At 38.4% G+C, this 14883-nt stretch overlaps 1 protein-coding gene across 1 annotated transcript in view; it reads left to right on the forward strand.

The window, feature by feature from the left end:
- Nucleotides 1-2156: 2156 nt before the first annotated feature.
- The window catches only part of LOC135479068 (uncharacterized), a 38506-nt gene continuing 25779 nt past the window's right edge, over nucleotides 2157-14883 (forward strand). The window contains exon 1 of the mRNA XM_064758785.1: nucleotides 2157-2657. Within this exon, the coding sequence (XP_064614855.1) occupies nucleotides 2514-2657 (144 nt within the window). The 5' untranslated portion in view covers nucleotides 2157-2513. The remainder of the gene's footprint in view (nucleotides 2658-14883) is intronic.

Consider the following 14883-nt stretch of genomic DNA (forward strand, 5'->3'; position numbering starts at 1 on the left):
AATGGTGGGATAAAACCGGGCAGAACCCGGAGGAAACCCTCGGCCATCCATAGATATCTGGCAAACCTTCCCACCTACGACCTGAGAGGAAGCCAGTATGAGGTGCATCGTTTTGAACTCACAGCGATCGAACTGATGAGAGGCTCTTGAGATAACCTCTAAGCCACGGGGCTCCATAATAGGCCTTCTTGTTTACGCTAGCTTTAATAAATCCTTGCAGGGCTTAATAGCTGAACTCCGTCTGGGTTATGCAGTTCAGTCTTACTTTATACATTATGCAACACGTACGCCTCATGGCTTCAGAAACAATCCAATTGAGAAAAGGGTCCCTGGGTGTCCAGACCCTAAGCTAGGTCTGAGGCCTAGCAAACCCTGTGGCTGTTAGGCATTTCCTTCCTGATAAGGGGAACTTGAGTAAAGATTTACCTACCTTGGTCTATGGTTGACATTATACGTCGGCTCTTATTTACTTACTCTCTATATATTAGTCCTTGACTTCCAGCTTATATCAATAGCAAAGGTATGGTATATAGTACATATACGGTATGTATACATAAAACAGGGGTAATATACTAAAGTAAATAGTAGCCTTTTTAGGTTTATTAAACTCCGAAGAGGACATCAGAAACTTTTTCAAGTGTAAGTCAAAAGTCACTTTGACCAACAGTGTTCACACACTTAGATTGCTGGTTATTTTAAATGTGGGTGCCACTATAGCTTCAAAGGAATACGTGTATGTAGTTTTATACTGAGCTATTGTATTGGTTCTGATCGACAATTCTGTGCGGGCAAGACAATGTTTTGCAATGCTATTCCTACATCCTAACATTCATTGTGATATTTGCCAAGTGACAAGGCAGCAGCTAACAGATTAGTTAGTTAATTTGCACACGTGATACACGTATATGAGCGGGACGATTGTGTTCTATCACCATGCCTTAACGTGCATATACATGTTATACACATTAAAAGCGAACAAAAACTAAGTGAATCAATTTGCTCTTGGGTGCAGTTATCATGCAAGCAGGTGTTTTCAGGTGAAGTTGTATTATGGATGATAATGTAACAGCAATTTTTCTCTGCGAAGAAAAAATGTGGGCTGCTCTTGCCGTGACGGCTTTTAACAGCGATGTACAGGTCTATACGAAGATCGCGTTATCGTTCTTTTTGTGGTTGTTGCTGTTATGGATGGCTTCCTCTTGGGTGGGTGTATTTTTTTTAATGGGCATTCACGTAGTTCGTGACAACTTAGGCCTCATTTCACCAAATTCCAATAACAGCCCACTGCGCTCAAGTTTGTTCATTTTACGATGAATATTTGTTTGTATGTTTTTACATAAAGTGAGAAGATGATGTGCTCAATATTCATTTTAATTTGAAATTTGCACAAATGTATTTGGATTACAGGACTAAAGGCGTAAGTTTTGAATATATATGGGTTTTTTTATTGCAGACTGCAGTATAATTTTGGATATCAGCTTGCATAAATCTACAACACACCAACACGTACAGAAGGTCGGCGCGGAGCTGCTTAAAATCAGGTAGGATTTTTTTTATGTAATTTCTAAGCGCCTCAGATCTCCAGTCATCCATGGTTTGATAAGATCCTATTTAGAAGCGTACGTCACGTTTCTGGTCATTGTACCACCACTATAAGCTCTGAGTTTCCTTGTTGAGTAAGCCTATGTTGCCTTGGGTCCTCTCTGCATAATGCAATCAGGGTGGTGCTGGTGTGTGGAGGGCACTGGTGGGGGGTTGGGGTTGGGGTGGGGGGTTGGGGTGGGGGGCGGGCGTAGTGGAAGGTGTATTGAAGACTTGCCTTGGGGTTAGGAGGCAAGATTCCGTCGGGGCGCAATAGGTAGATGTATAGGACACGCTTGAAGTGTGATAGCATAATGCTGGCTCGATAACTGAGTTTGTTTATGCAGGTATTCATGGTTAGAATGAATACGCATACTGTATATAGTATGCACCGCAGTGCAATAGTATACAGGCACATCTCTCAGCGTAGGTAACATCATACAAACTGTACACACTCGACCCAAATTCGCACCTTCGGAACAATCAAGGACATATTCGCGTTTCACAGCAATAACCTTTATCTCATGGACGTCTTGTTTACCTCCCTTGTTATATTGAGAGTATCGACCCAGCAGTATCACCTGTGTGGCCGACATTTTACCTGTGTTAAGGCGTGCAACCCGGTATATAGGTGTGACGGCCATGTGAGACATGATGATCTAGTACGTCTCATCTACTATGCTTACTATACGCTTTGTAATTAACTGGGCATAGCTTTTTTTTCACAAGACAACCGGAGATAGATCGTATTGTGTCACGGTCATTATATATCTCCACGGAACAGCGATCACCGTTGACATCGTCATACAACAATTAAACAGTGCACCGCGGAAGAAGACCAAAAAAAAAATGACGTTGAAACAAATTGAACGGCTTTTCTTTACCTTGTCAGCGTGTGATTTATCAAATCACAGGTTAACTGATCGCCGTGCATGTCAGTGAGCACGACTGAACTACCTTTACAACGATTACAACGATATTTCACGGACAAAATGATCGTATCTTTCTGGATTATCTTCCTTCATGTTCGAGATAAATTCTACGAACTGGCGGTTGGGAAAAGACACAAGAAATACGTAAGTGGTATATATGTCGTGTGTAATAATTTGAGATATAACAATAGTTAGTTAGCCATATTTGAGGTGAAAATAGCACAATAAAACTGCAGAAATAAGGTCATATATAAACTTCTATTATTATTATTATTATTATTATTATTATTATTATTATTATTATTATTATTATTATTATTATTATTATTAGAGATATTGTTTATGTCATTGCTGGGTATCTCAAGTGCCATAAAAATATAATTTTGTAGATGGAAAGGTAAGATGCACGTTGACCCCATTCCTGTCATTAAACTGGAACTGTCATTTGACTGGAACTGTCATTTGACTGAAACTGTTAGATGGTTGCAAGTGTCACATGACTGGAAGTGTCAGTTGGCAGGAAATATCAGTTGGTAGGCGATATCAGTTGAATAGAACTATCATCTGACTGGAGATGTCAGATGACTGGCATTGTCAGAAGATTAGAGATATTAGTTGAATGGATCTGTCACTTGGCTAGAACTGCCGTTTGACTGGAAATATCATTTGACTGGAAATATCATTTGACTGGAAATATCATTTGACTGGAACTATCAGTTTGATGGATCTCCCATTTGACTGGAACTGTCATTTGACTTTAAATGTCATCATTTGACTTGAACTGTCATTTGACTTTAAATATCATCATTTGACTTGAACTGTCATTTGACTGAAACTGTCATTTAGAACTGTCACAGAGTTGGTTCGATCGGCCCACATACTCGAAACACGAAATTTTCGTCCAGAATATTAAATTTTTTTCTACATTTCTGTTGTCATCTGTAATTTTGGAGCTATTATTCCAAGAAAAAAATTTGACCATGGAACTGTCTTTATTGAGAAACTAACACGGTCGAAATTATTGTTTTGCCATTTCCTGCCTGTGTACAATGCCATTTATAGGCATTGTACACAGGCAATGTCGCTTCATTTCTACTAATAGGTATAGATATTGTACAACATGAACGCAGCTGTCAATAAAGGATGCGAACCAGTAGTGATCCCAGAGGCCTGGCAAAATATCAATCACTTTTAACAGATCTATGGTAAACTTGTTTTCTACCTCCCTGTGCAAGGAGCTCGAAAAGTTAGAAACTACCGCCTAAGTGTAATAATATATATATAGAAAACTAAGAAAGTGTTTTTGCTCTCCTTAATCCACGCGTCTGTTGCAGATGTCGAATGACCCTCGAAACGATCCGTTGCAAAAACCATTTTCTCCCTGTTGCTACAGGTAGAGCCGCGTCTACTGTTTTTTCTTTTCTTTTTTCTTTTATTGTTATGTGACAATGTTTTGCATTTATATTCGAAAATGGCTAGAATTTGCGCAATTGTAATATGAAGATCCAAACAGACAAGAAATGTTATCTAGCAAGTGCTAGCAAGGCTCTGCATCATTGCTGCCTAGACCATGCTGATGTTTGATGGTTTAGAGAAGTTTATGATTTCGAAGCCAAGCCGTTTTGCACGGCATGTAAACATTTTACTACACATTAAAGGTATAAATATCCACAGAATTTATTACCACAACATTCATTTCCTTTATTTTGTCTTATAAAGGCAGACTTTTTTTCTCTTTGTAAATTTTCTTGTTACCTGGGAAAATTTTATTTATTATGTAATTGAAAAAATGAATTTCAAATCAGGTGATCTATTCTTAGCATCTTTGTAGGTCACATATATTGCGATCGTTTTGTTCTGATATTCAATCCGTACGTGGGCATTGTGAACACTGTATGGAATACTGGGTATGGGAAGATATTTGTCTCGTAGGCCGATAGCAGTTGTCTTTTTGAAATCTACGAAAGTCGCAAGTATGAACAAAGCACTTAAAACCTTATCGAAGAATTTCCGGAATTGGTTATGTAGTGTATAGATCTGTATATTAGGATGTTTAAACAACTGGACGGCAATCATATATACATGTAGACAGCGAACCATGACTGGTTTACAGTGCAAGCTTGGGATGGCCTTATACATATTGTACTTGAAAACACCATAAGGTACAGAATTTGTAGTCGGAATATGGTGATGTAGAAAGTAGAAAAGGGGATCCTTTATTTCTGCATTAATAGTTATACAGCTTACAACCTACAGATATGCATGTGTCGCTTAGTCATAACTGTTGTAGAGGCGCAAATACATTTATTCAACTGCTGCTGAGGTTCACACATATATATGTTTGTGATTTACCGTTGTTGGATTGTAAACACGTAACCGTCAGTTATTTAAATTGCTGTTGGGGTACATACATGTACGTCAGTTATTTAACTGCTGCTGAGGTACACACCTATATGTGTCAGTTGTTTAACTGCTGCTGATGTACACACATATGTGTCAGTTGTTTAACAGCAGGTGAGGTACACACATATATGTATCAATTATTTAACTGCTGTTGAGGTACACACATACATGTCATTTATTTAACTGCTGCTGACGGGCACACATATATGTGTCAATCGTTTAATCGCTGCAGATGTAAACACATATATGTATCAGTTATTTAGCTGCTGCCGACGGACACACATATATATATATGTCTGCGATTTACCTGTTGTTGGGTTCCACACACGTAACCGTCAGTCATTTAAATGCTATTTGGGTACATACATATACGTCAGTTATTTAACTGCTGCTCAGTTACACACATATATATGTCAGTGATTTGCCCTATTTGTATATGTTCAGCTGAAAAAAAAATGTCATAAAGTGCAGGGATCACAATTACACCAATGCATAATAAAGACATTGCTAATTTTTCTGACACTGTTCATTAGTCCAGCATATTTTTTGCATTCAGGCAGTATTCTCCACGTAGAAAAACTATGTATATATTTCACGCAGCTGATACAAGTCGAGTTTTTTTGCCAGAAATTTTTGATTGGGTGATAATTGAAGGAGACGCCTAACATGTAACGAGAACCGTGTTTATATTTTACAGCATAGCAACTGCACAATGCGGCAAGCAAGAATCAATAGTCTGTATAAAGATCGATAATTTGGAACTAAAGAGCTAAACGAAACCTTTAACTAAGAACAAATCGATGATTAATTGCAACGTAACATTTACCGCCAAACCATAGCTACAGGTAAACAATCCAAGATGTTCGGAAGCATTTAACGTTTTATTTTAGAAGTATTTTCTCCTGTTCAGTTAGCTACCGCTTTGGCACCCCTAGTCGATTTAACTGGATTCGCTATTTGCATTATTTGCAATTTTGATGTCGCGTATTGCAATGTGGGCAAAAGATGTATAAAACGAATCAATCACTACATTGGGGTTATGTCAAACAATGTAAATAAACACACATCTGAGTTGAATCAGACAGTGTTTCTGTTTGTTCCACTATATTTTGGTGTTATTCTCTAGACGCTGTAAAAATGAAACATATGTGTTTTATTTACTTAATTAGTTATTTTTTTGTTATTTGAAAGAGGTTTCACGGCGTACTCAAAAATATTTCACATATACAATAGCGGCCAGTATTGTGATTACAGGGAACCGGAACGTTCGTATACTAGCCGTCAAGCAAAATGTACATTCCAGGTCAATAATCACAATGCCAATTCCCAAAAAGACTAATCACACAGAAAAGCGTTTTATTTTTCGCAGAATGGGGCGTTTTAATGTAGAAGTTACATTAGAGTTATCTGCCCCTATTCTGCAGCTAATATTCATTTAGCTTCCAGTTGGTGAATATTACACTAGTTGACCACATGCAACACTGTGACCTTTTAAAACAAGGCGCTTCTCTTATCACATCTAAACGAAGGTTGGACAATATCCGGTATAACATTAGGCTAGCCTCGGCACTAATTTTACCATTATCTAGGTAATCTGGAAGTGTACACCCATAGTATATAGCCAAAAATGTGCATGGACCTGGCAAATTTCAAATGACTTACCTTTCATTTACCATTGCTAAAATGTGCATACCATAAGTTTTCAATTAACTGCACCACAAGTATAATGCATATTTCGGGCACATCAGTTATTTCTGACAGATTATTTAACCTTTTCTGATAAGTCATTATGTGCCCCAGCTTGAGTAATACAGTCGTGCGTTCAAATTCGCAACAATGTGTTTTAATGGCGTGCTTAGTTACATACTAATGAGAGAAAATCAAAAATAGTATCACTTTCTACAGAATTGAAGAGTTCTGAAAGAGAGCTCACGTGATAAAAGGAATCTCGTGCAGGAGCAAAGTCGCCACAGTCAAGCAATATGTGCTTGACTGTGAACCGTTGATCACAAGCAAAGCAATGAGGAGCATCTTCTCCTTTCAACAAATACCCATGCGTAGCACGTGTGTGACCGATACGACACCTCCTCAAAATGCAAGGGCGGAGACGATGCCGTGAAAGGACCAACCAACTGACGAATATCATGCAGTTTGTTGGTTGTCTGGTCATCCCATTGAGCCTGAAACAAGCGCTTGATATAGGAGCAAATAAGTGAACGCAAGTTCGAATATGGAACGTCAGTTTGGGTAGTAACGGAATGCAGAGCCGCCTTTGCGGCTTCATCTGCAGCAGTATTCCCAGGGATACCCATATGCCCGGGCACCCAACAAAAGACAATGATAAAATCTTCATTAAGTCGTTTAAACATCTCCATGATAGACAGAATGTCTGGATGTACAGGCGAACTAGCCCATGTACATACATACACACACACACACACACACACACACACACATACACACACACACACACATATATACATACATACATACATAACACTTTTTGTCACTCAGACCCTGCACAAAGATAACAACACAGGTCCGGTCATATAGCCGAGCCACACTCTTCCCTTATTATCACATTTAACAATTGGAATAGGAAATTGGAAGGCGGGTAAATTGGCAATGCAAGATCATCTGTTGATAACATTGTGTCGCTTGTCAGCCCAAAGTTGCCAGAGTACGTGAGAAGAAAAAAAAACGGGAATGATGGGAAGCCGGTGGACATACCCTAAATCGTCAACATAATCAACCTGAAATGTAAACATTTCACTCAACTGTAAGCCATAATTCTCAAAATTTTGGAGATTAACATGTTTTTGTTCAAAAATAATAGAACCTAAGGATTTTGTTAAAGTCATAAGCTCAATAACAACCCTCTAAAATGTCAGAAAGTGAACAATCTGAGATTCGCACTAAAACGTACATTTACAGAAACAAATAAGTCACAAAATGTTAGTTTTGGTGCTCAAAACTACATGCTTCCAACTGGATATCATCCTACCTTCGAAACAAAACTTAAAACACATTTTTAAGACCAACTCTCAGAATCAGGCGAAATTTCATGTCAGATGTATTGTTAAATTTGTCGGAGATTTACGGTAACTTTGTGTTCAGCCACTAGTTATGAAAGGTTAACAAAACAGGTGACGACATTGCAGCTGTTGTCATCACTTTCTGGACCATCAGTCAAGTGCAACCAGTCTATATTGTTAGCCCTGTCAGACGCCTTATCGCCAATGTTCACATGAAATCACGATAATGGACTCTTCCACTGCACATGCATAGTTTCACAAGAATTAGACAAAAACAGGCATACCACTACAGTTGTCAGTGTCATTCGATTTTCACAGCACATCAGGTAAGGTTGGTGTTTTACTTTTATATATATATATATATATATATATATATATATATATATATATATATATATATATATATATATATATATATATATGTATGCGTAAATTTGACGACAGCATTTATCAAAGTCTCTTAATTCAAAGTGATTCGTATTTAAGATGAACGATATGAGTAGCAAGTCGAAGTTAAAATTGAGAATACCAGTTTAAATTCCAGAATACCAATTCGTGTTTCGTAATTGTGTTTACGTAATGCAGATTCAGCTTTTTATCCGCAAGAAAAGCAGAAAATATTTTGATACTCTATATGTAGCTGTATAAAGCACTAACAAAATACAATGTAAAACGAAAGCATTTGCGAGAGTGCATTGTTGGCAAACAGTCACACGTAATTGGTAAAATACCGACCTCTTGTCAATTTACCTCAGATATTTATTTATGTATTTATTTAATTGGCGTTTTACGCCGTACTCAAGAATATTTGACTTATACCACGGCGGCCAGCATTATGGTGGGAGGAAACCGGTCAGAGCTTGGGAAAAGCCACGACCATCCGCAGGTAGCTGAAGTCCTTCCCACGTACGGCCGGAAAGGAAGCCAGTATGAGCTGGATTTGAACTCGCAGCGACTGCATTGGTGAGAGTACCTCAGATATGGTTTTACTTTAAATGTTAATCTAAATACTTAAATAGGAGCAAATCATCCCTCAGAACACCCACCCAGCCTCTGGAAAATGCAGTGATGTTAGTTGCATTTTATAAGACGTCACTGGGCTAGAATTACTCCAAATGCTGTGTTGATATCGCATTTAATAAACATATTACGTGACAGTGTCAGCCCGACTGTTTCCATTGTTTTACTCCCTCGTTTGTCCTTCTGACTGAGGACTCGGCGTGCTCAGGAAAATCCCCAGTGACAAACTATTGTCCCAATGTTCCAATTCCTGTTTTGTTACGTAAACAGTCTGACAGTAGGTCTGGATATGTTCTAGCACTGTCCTGAAGAGTGTTTGAAGGAGTTTTCAAAAAGTGTTGATGTAAAAATGGGCCATGTTAAGATGATACCTAAACTAGCGGGGACTAAACAGTTACGTACATGTATTTTAATGCACTGTAAACAATCCATTTGTAGGAAGTGTGTAGATCAACGGACTATTTTCATGTATACTGTTCATGATGGTATGTCATAGCGATTGCATGACATCAACCTGCGAATGGTCATGGGTTTCCGCACGGGCTCTGTACGATTTTCTCTCACCACAATGCTGGTCGTCGTCGTATAGATAAAATATACAATCAAATAAATAAATATTGTTACACCAACACTGAGAGCTGGAGAATCTGCAAATTCGCTGTTTAAGTCTAGGTTTGAACACGCACCCTTTATATCAGTTACATGTGAAGTACCCACGATAAGCATTCCTGTATTCCGATAAGATGTCCTGGTTAAGGTTACCTTTCCTACTTTGTACGCATTTCAAGTCCGTCTTTCGATAAAAAAAGGCCTGGGTATGGAGTTTAACCATAATTGAATAAATGAACCAATAAATAAATGTGGTTCATTTCAATTTTCCTAAAAATTTCTTATGCGTTGTTTGCCTTGTTTTTATGTTACTGTTTATTAAATGTGATGGCAGCACATTGGACATTGGACCAGTAATCCTGGACCAGTGACATCGAAGAAATAGCAGTTATCGTCACTGTATTTATATTACATAATTCTGTTTAATTCGTGAAGCTAGGGTTGGGGGGTTGTAAGTTGTTACCATTCACGCATTTACATGAATAGAATACACCCCTAGCTGACGTAAACTGACAAGGGCCAAGTTGTTTGAAAGTGTATTAGCTAAAATTGGTATTAATTCAATTTTATAATTACATTTTTTAGACAAATTCAGCAACCAATACAGCTGACCAATGTCTAAAGTATAACAGCAGGAGTCTTAGTTCATATTTAATATACCGTTATGCAATTGTTTTTGGGTTAAGTACAAAACTGAAAACTTGGTTTAAAGTTAAATCCGGTATTAAGTCTTCAAACAGTTTTGAACAACCGCGCCCAGAGGTCGTGTTTCACCGGTTACGTGTGACCATTTGCCAACTTCCACACTGTCGTCACTGCACTGGTTATTCGCACATGTTGTAGTGCTAGGTTGTTTAGCATATCAGGACGCCTCGCTAGCTCTTCTGTTGTCATCTCTCTATCATGGTGCGTATGGATGAAAGCAAAACAAATGCATGTACAGTTTTAGGTCTCTCAAAAATATGGTCCGAACAACCGGTTGGAAACATTGCCTTGTGTAGAAGAATAAATGCCATATGAAGTCTTATGCATTTTATTAAAAAGCATATTTTTGCAACCTTTATTGGTGCACTTGGTTTCCTTCATTATTAAAGTGACTTTCTAGAAAAGTTTATAGTAGAATTATATACGTGAGCACATTCTCGATCAGGTTTGATTAAGCTGCCAATAATTTCCTAACTACATGATCAAAATTATAAAATCAAGGTACGCTGTCCGTCATTTGTTTAAATGTACTCGTACAGTTGCCTTTATAATTTGAGTAAAGCGGAGCAGGAAAAACCTCCAAACTATTAGGATGACTACGGTTAGGAAGCATTCTGGGCATGCGTCAAGTCGCTTTGGCACAAAAACCGGGCTGTTCAAATATTTGAGTGAACACCTTCGCAAAATTCCACTGTCGGGCAGTGGCGTATCCAGCAAAACCAGTATTTATATGTCTTTGTGTGTGGCTGGACATAGACAACTGGCTTGACCTACCTATAGGCTAGGTGGACACAAAAAGACAGGCTGATTGTAAACAATGTATAGCTTACTTGTTCCTGTCACCGAGGCCAGTATGTCAAGCGAACTAAAACCTTTATTGGAATACGAGGATTAGTCTCAATATTTGATAAGCCTGACCACCTACCATTGCTTCTGTACTTCTACAGCATGGGTCTACATGTTGTTAATAAAGCGTGCATGGCTCATGAGATGGTGTGCAATAGACCTTTCTGTCGATCAAGAACATGCAATTACGTCTACCGACACAATGCGTACAAATAGTTAGTCTTTCTGTGACGTCATGACGTCACAATTGCTTGCACCGGGAATGGATAAAAAAGTAAAGTTGTCACGAGAAGGGGTGGAGGGACATCGGGTGTGTTTGATGCATTCACACAGAGGTCGTTTAGATAAAGACCCGCTCATTTCTGGTTATTCTGTATACCTAGTTTAACTTTAGCACTTTTTCTCACTTGGGATGTAGATGGTTGCCGTTTAGTCATTGGTACACAAGTCCATTGGTACACAGGACCATGCTAGTAATTATGTGGTTGTTTTCTGAAACTTTTTTTTAATAATGGATTTTCGAACAAATTATATACATGACACATTACAATATATGTCATCAGAACGTAGCAGAACATACCAAAACACTATTTCTACATGTTTTAAATATTTTGTTTTTTGTTAGACTGTATATGCTACTGCACATATCGAAGAGGTTTGGACATCATATGTAACATATCTGTGTAATTTGAGTCAGAGGCATATGAGCGGGGGAGGGGGGGGGGGAGGGGGTGTAATTTGATTTGCTCTGAAACTTATTTCTGATAACCTAATTAATCGTAATTCGCAGTACACTGACATCAGCTTTTACTGATATCCTAAGGAAAGAGAAAGACTTTCCAATCTATGAGATCAAATGGAAGAAGATGGCGCCCTTTACTATAGAAGATTGTCTCTCAGCTTCCCTTGCAAGTTTTAAAGACTATACAGAATAACCTACAAGACATTTTCCTGCAAATGTCACTTTTGCTGCTTGACATTTACCTGGACTCTGCAGTAGTTCTGTGACATGAAACGTGCGCAGAAAAAGGGTATTTCACCGCTGACAATATATATGTATCCTCGTCTACTGTTCTCGTGTCATGTTCGCCTTCACGCATATTTGCATACCAACAACTTTCGCTCTCGTTGCTGCTGGAATCTTAGTGACAATAAGCAATCGACGTCACTCGTGTGACCATTTGGACAGTTGACGTCATTCGTATGGCCATTTGGACAGTCGATGTCACTCGTCTTCCTCCAGTATGCTGTTCATATCTGTACGTCGAGTATAGCGTTAAGTAACCAACATATAAATGAATAAATTAATTAATAGAGAGATAAACAGAAGCATCTATACCTGTGCGTCCAAGTGGTAAAGTCGTCTGGTGACTGAGAAGTTCCCGTTAACAAGGTCAGTCCGTGTGGTCCATTGCGGGACATTGCCAATCTAAACAATATAAATTACCTCAACGTGTAAATAAATCTGTAACTGCGTATATAACACGCTCCATAATATGCACCTTAACACAGTTTCGACAGCGTAGGATTTAATAAATCACCAAGAAAAAATCCATCCACCGATAAATAAGTCATTGCTTGTGGCCTATGTATAATTTATTGCATAATACATATTACAACTGTGTTGTTTTAACATCACAGGGTCTAGTAAACCGCCGTATATCTGCAAAAAAGTAAGACAACCCTGGCTTCTACAGTGTGTCTCTTTAAAAAGCCACCTTTCCAGTTCAGCATTTCATACATCAAAGTATTAATATATACATGTGTAACTGACGGCCTAAATGAATAGGTTTATTTTTAAAGTTTATTTGACAATATTTATTTAACAACGACTGGGCTAAAGAGGAGCCTTGCCGCCCCATTTAACCTGCAGGTCTCTCACTATTCCTATGCTATTTATTGCCTCTGGGATTACAGCACGGAATGTGGATGGGCAGTGTTGTTAAGACAACGTAGGCATTTCCCCACTCCCTACCTTTGATCTTTAAGTGTGTACTGAGGGCTCCCTAAGCACTGTACCATAACACATATCTTAATGATAAATGTAATTTTGCTTCCACCTGTACCAAAATACCTTCAACATCATTATTTCTCTTCCAGAGATTTGAAAAGATACAGTGGCATGATAGCATCAGTGATCTTAATAAAACTGATACAGAACAGAGCAAATGTCTCTTTAAAATTTTGTTATAAAAATAAAAATAAAAATGTAACTAACATTTCCTGTTTAAAGGGAGGAACGTAGCTTATTCTCATGGCTAACCTATTTATAACTCAGACATTTAAAACTACTACATGTGTAGGTATTTTGGGTGAAGTCAACCATGCTCGACAGGGTTTCAGTGACCCAGGGCAAAAAATAGATGGTATATTCTCATGGACTCGTACATTTACTGTACGTTCTGAATCCGCAATACCTGTACTTGCATATGGCCCTGTCCAATGTACGGTTACATTAAGCCCTTAATTATATTATCTTTGCGTCAAACGCTTCTATTCCTTTTACCTTCAACTGTAGTACCACACACATATGATTTACATTCGTCACGAGTAGTGTAACTCCAAAAAACGAATACTTCATTGTGCCTCAGTACTGTGGAACTTTGCTCATCAAGTTTTCATTTTTAGGAGTTCATACTTACTATATTCACTGTGTAAAGATGATATCTTTTGGCTTCACAAACACGTTCCGTTATGCAAACGAAGCATTCATGGAGATAGTTACGTCGCCTTTACTGTGTTACACGTACGCTTACGTAACTGTATATGAGTTTTTGTGAAACGGGTCCCTTTAATAATTCGTAGGTAAAGTACCCAGTAATATAAGATAATCATGACATAACTGGCTTTAATAAATGCGGTAACACTTTCATTTACACCTGTTATTTTTGATGTATGATGGCTGGTTCGTGTGTTGTTGTTTTTTTTTTTGTTTTTTTTTTGGTTCTTTTTACACGTTTATTCATGACAATATCAGATTTAGTGGCACATATATTTCCCTAACAACATAGTGCGGAAATTGCTGCCAGCCAATTTTCTCTCCATTGCCTTTTTAAGCAGGTTGACATTTGACAGGCCCAATTTGCTGACAGTTACCCTACATGTCAACTGCCTTAAAGGGAATAATAGAGTTCGTAAAGTGACTCAAGCGAGAAAAATGTTTTGAAGCCAAATCATCTGAGGCGAGTTCGATTTTATACCATATAGAGTCATAGCCATTGTCAAAGTTGACCTATGCTTGCTAAATTAAAAACATTGTCCGCGTACTTCCATTGAAGCCATCGACCTGACTTGTTATTGAAAGCTTGTTAACAGGAAGTCTCTCGAACAAATTCTGTCAAAGATATTTTTCATAGGTCGCCATGTATGTCATTCAGGTGAAATATTTATAGAGAAGATCCGTGTACAATTGTGCACACCTCGACCTGTGTGTGTTTACCAGAGGCCTTTAGTTGTTAGACTAGAAAGGCGGGGCATTCCTCCACGGTCAATGATGCGTGGCGACTCAAACCTTCTCCGCTCCTCGACGGACCATGTCCTGTGGAATGCTCACAGCTGGTGATCCGTTGACCTGTCAAACTGGACCGTTATACGAAAGACATTGACGAGGACACTTCGAGAATAATCGCATAAGAATTGGAAAAAAAACCAGTAACAAGCCCTGTCAGCAGTGATAAAGATCGAATAGGCCTGGTTTGTGGACGAGTTACGGGCTAGTCTCTTTTTCTAGGAGCCCACGTGAGTAAACAAGC

Source organism: Liolophura sinensis, chromosome 12, assembly GCF_032854445.1.
Source record: "Liolophura sinensis isolate JHLJ2023 chromosome 12, CUHK_Ljap_v2, whole genome shotgun sequence".
Classification (NCBI taxonomy): Eukaryota; Metazoa; Mollusca; class Polyplacophora; order Chitonida; family Chitonidae; genus Liolophura; species Liolophura sinensis.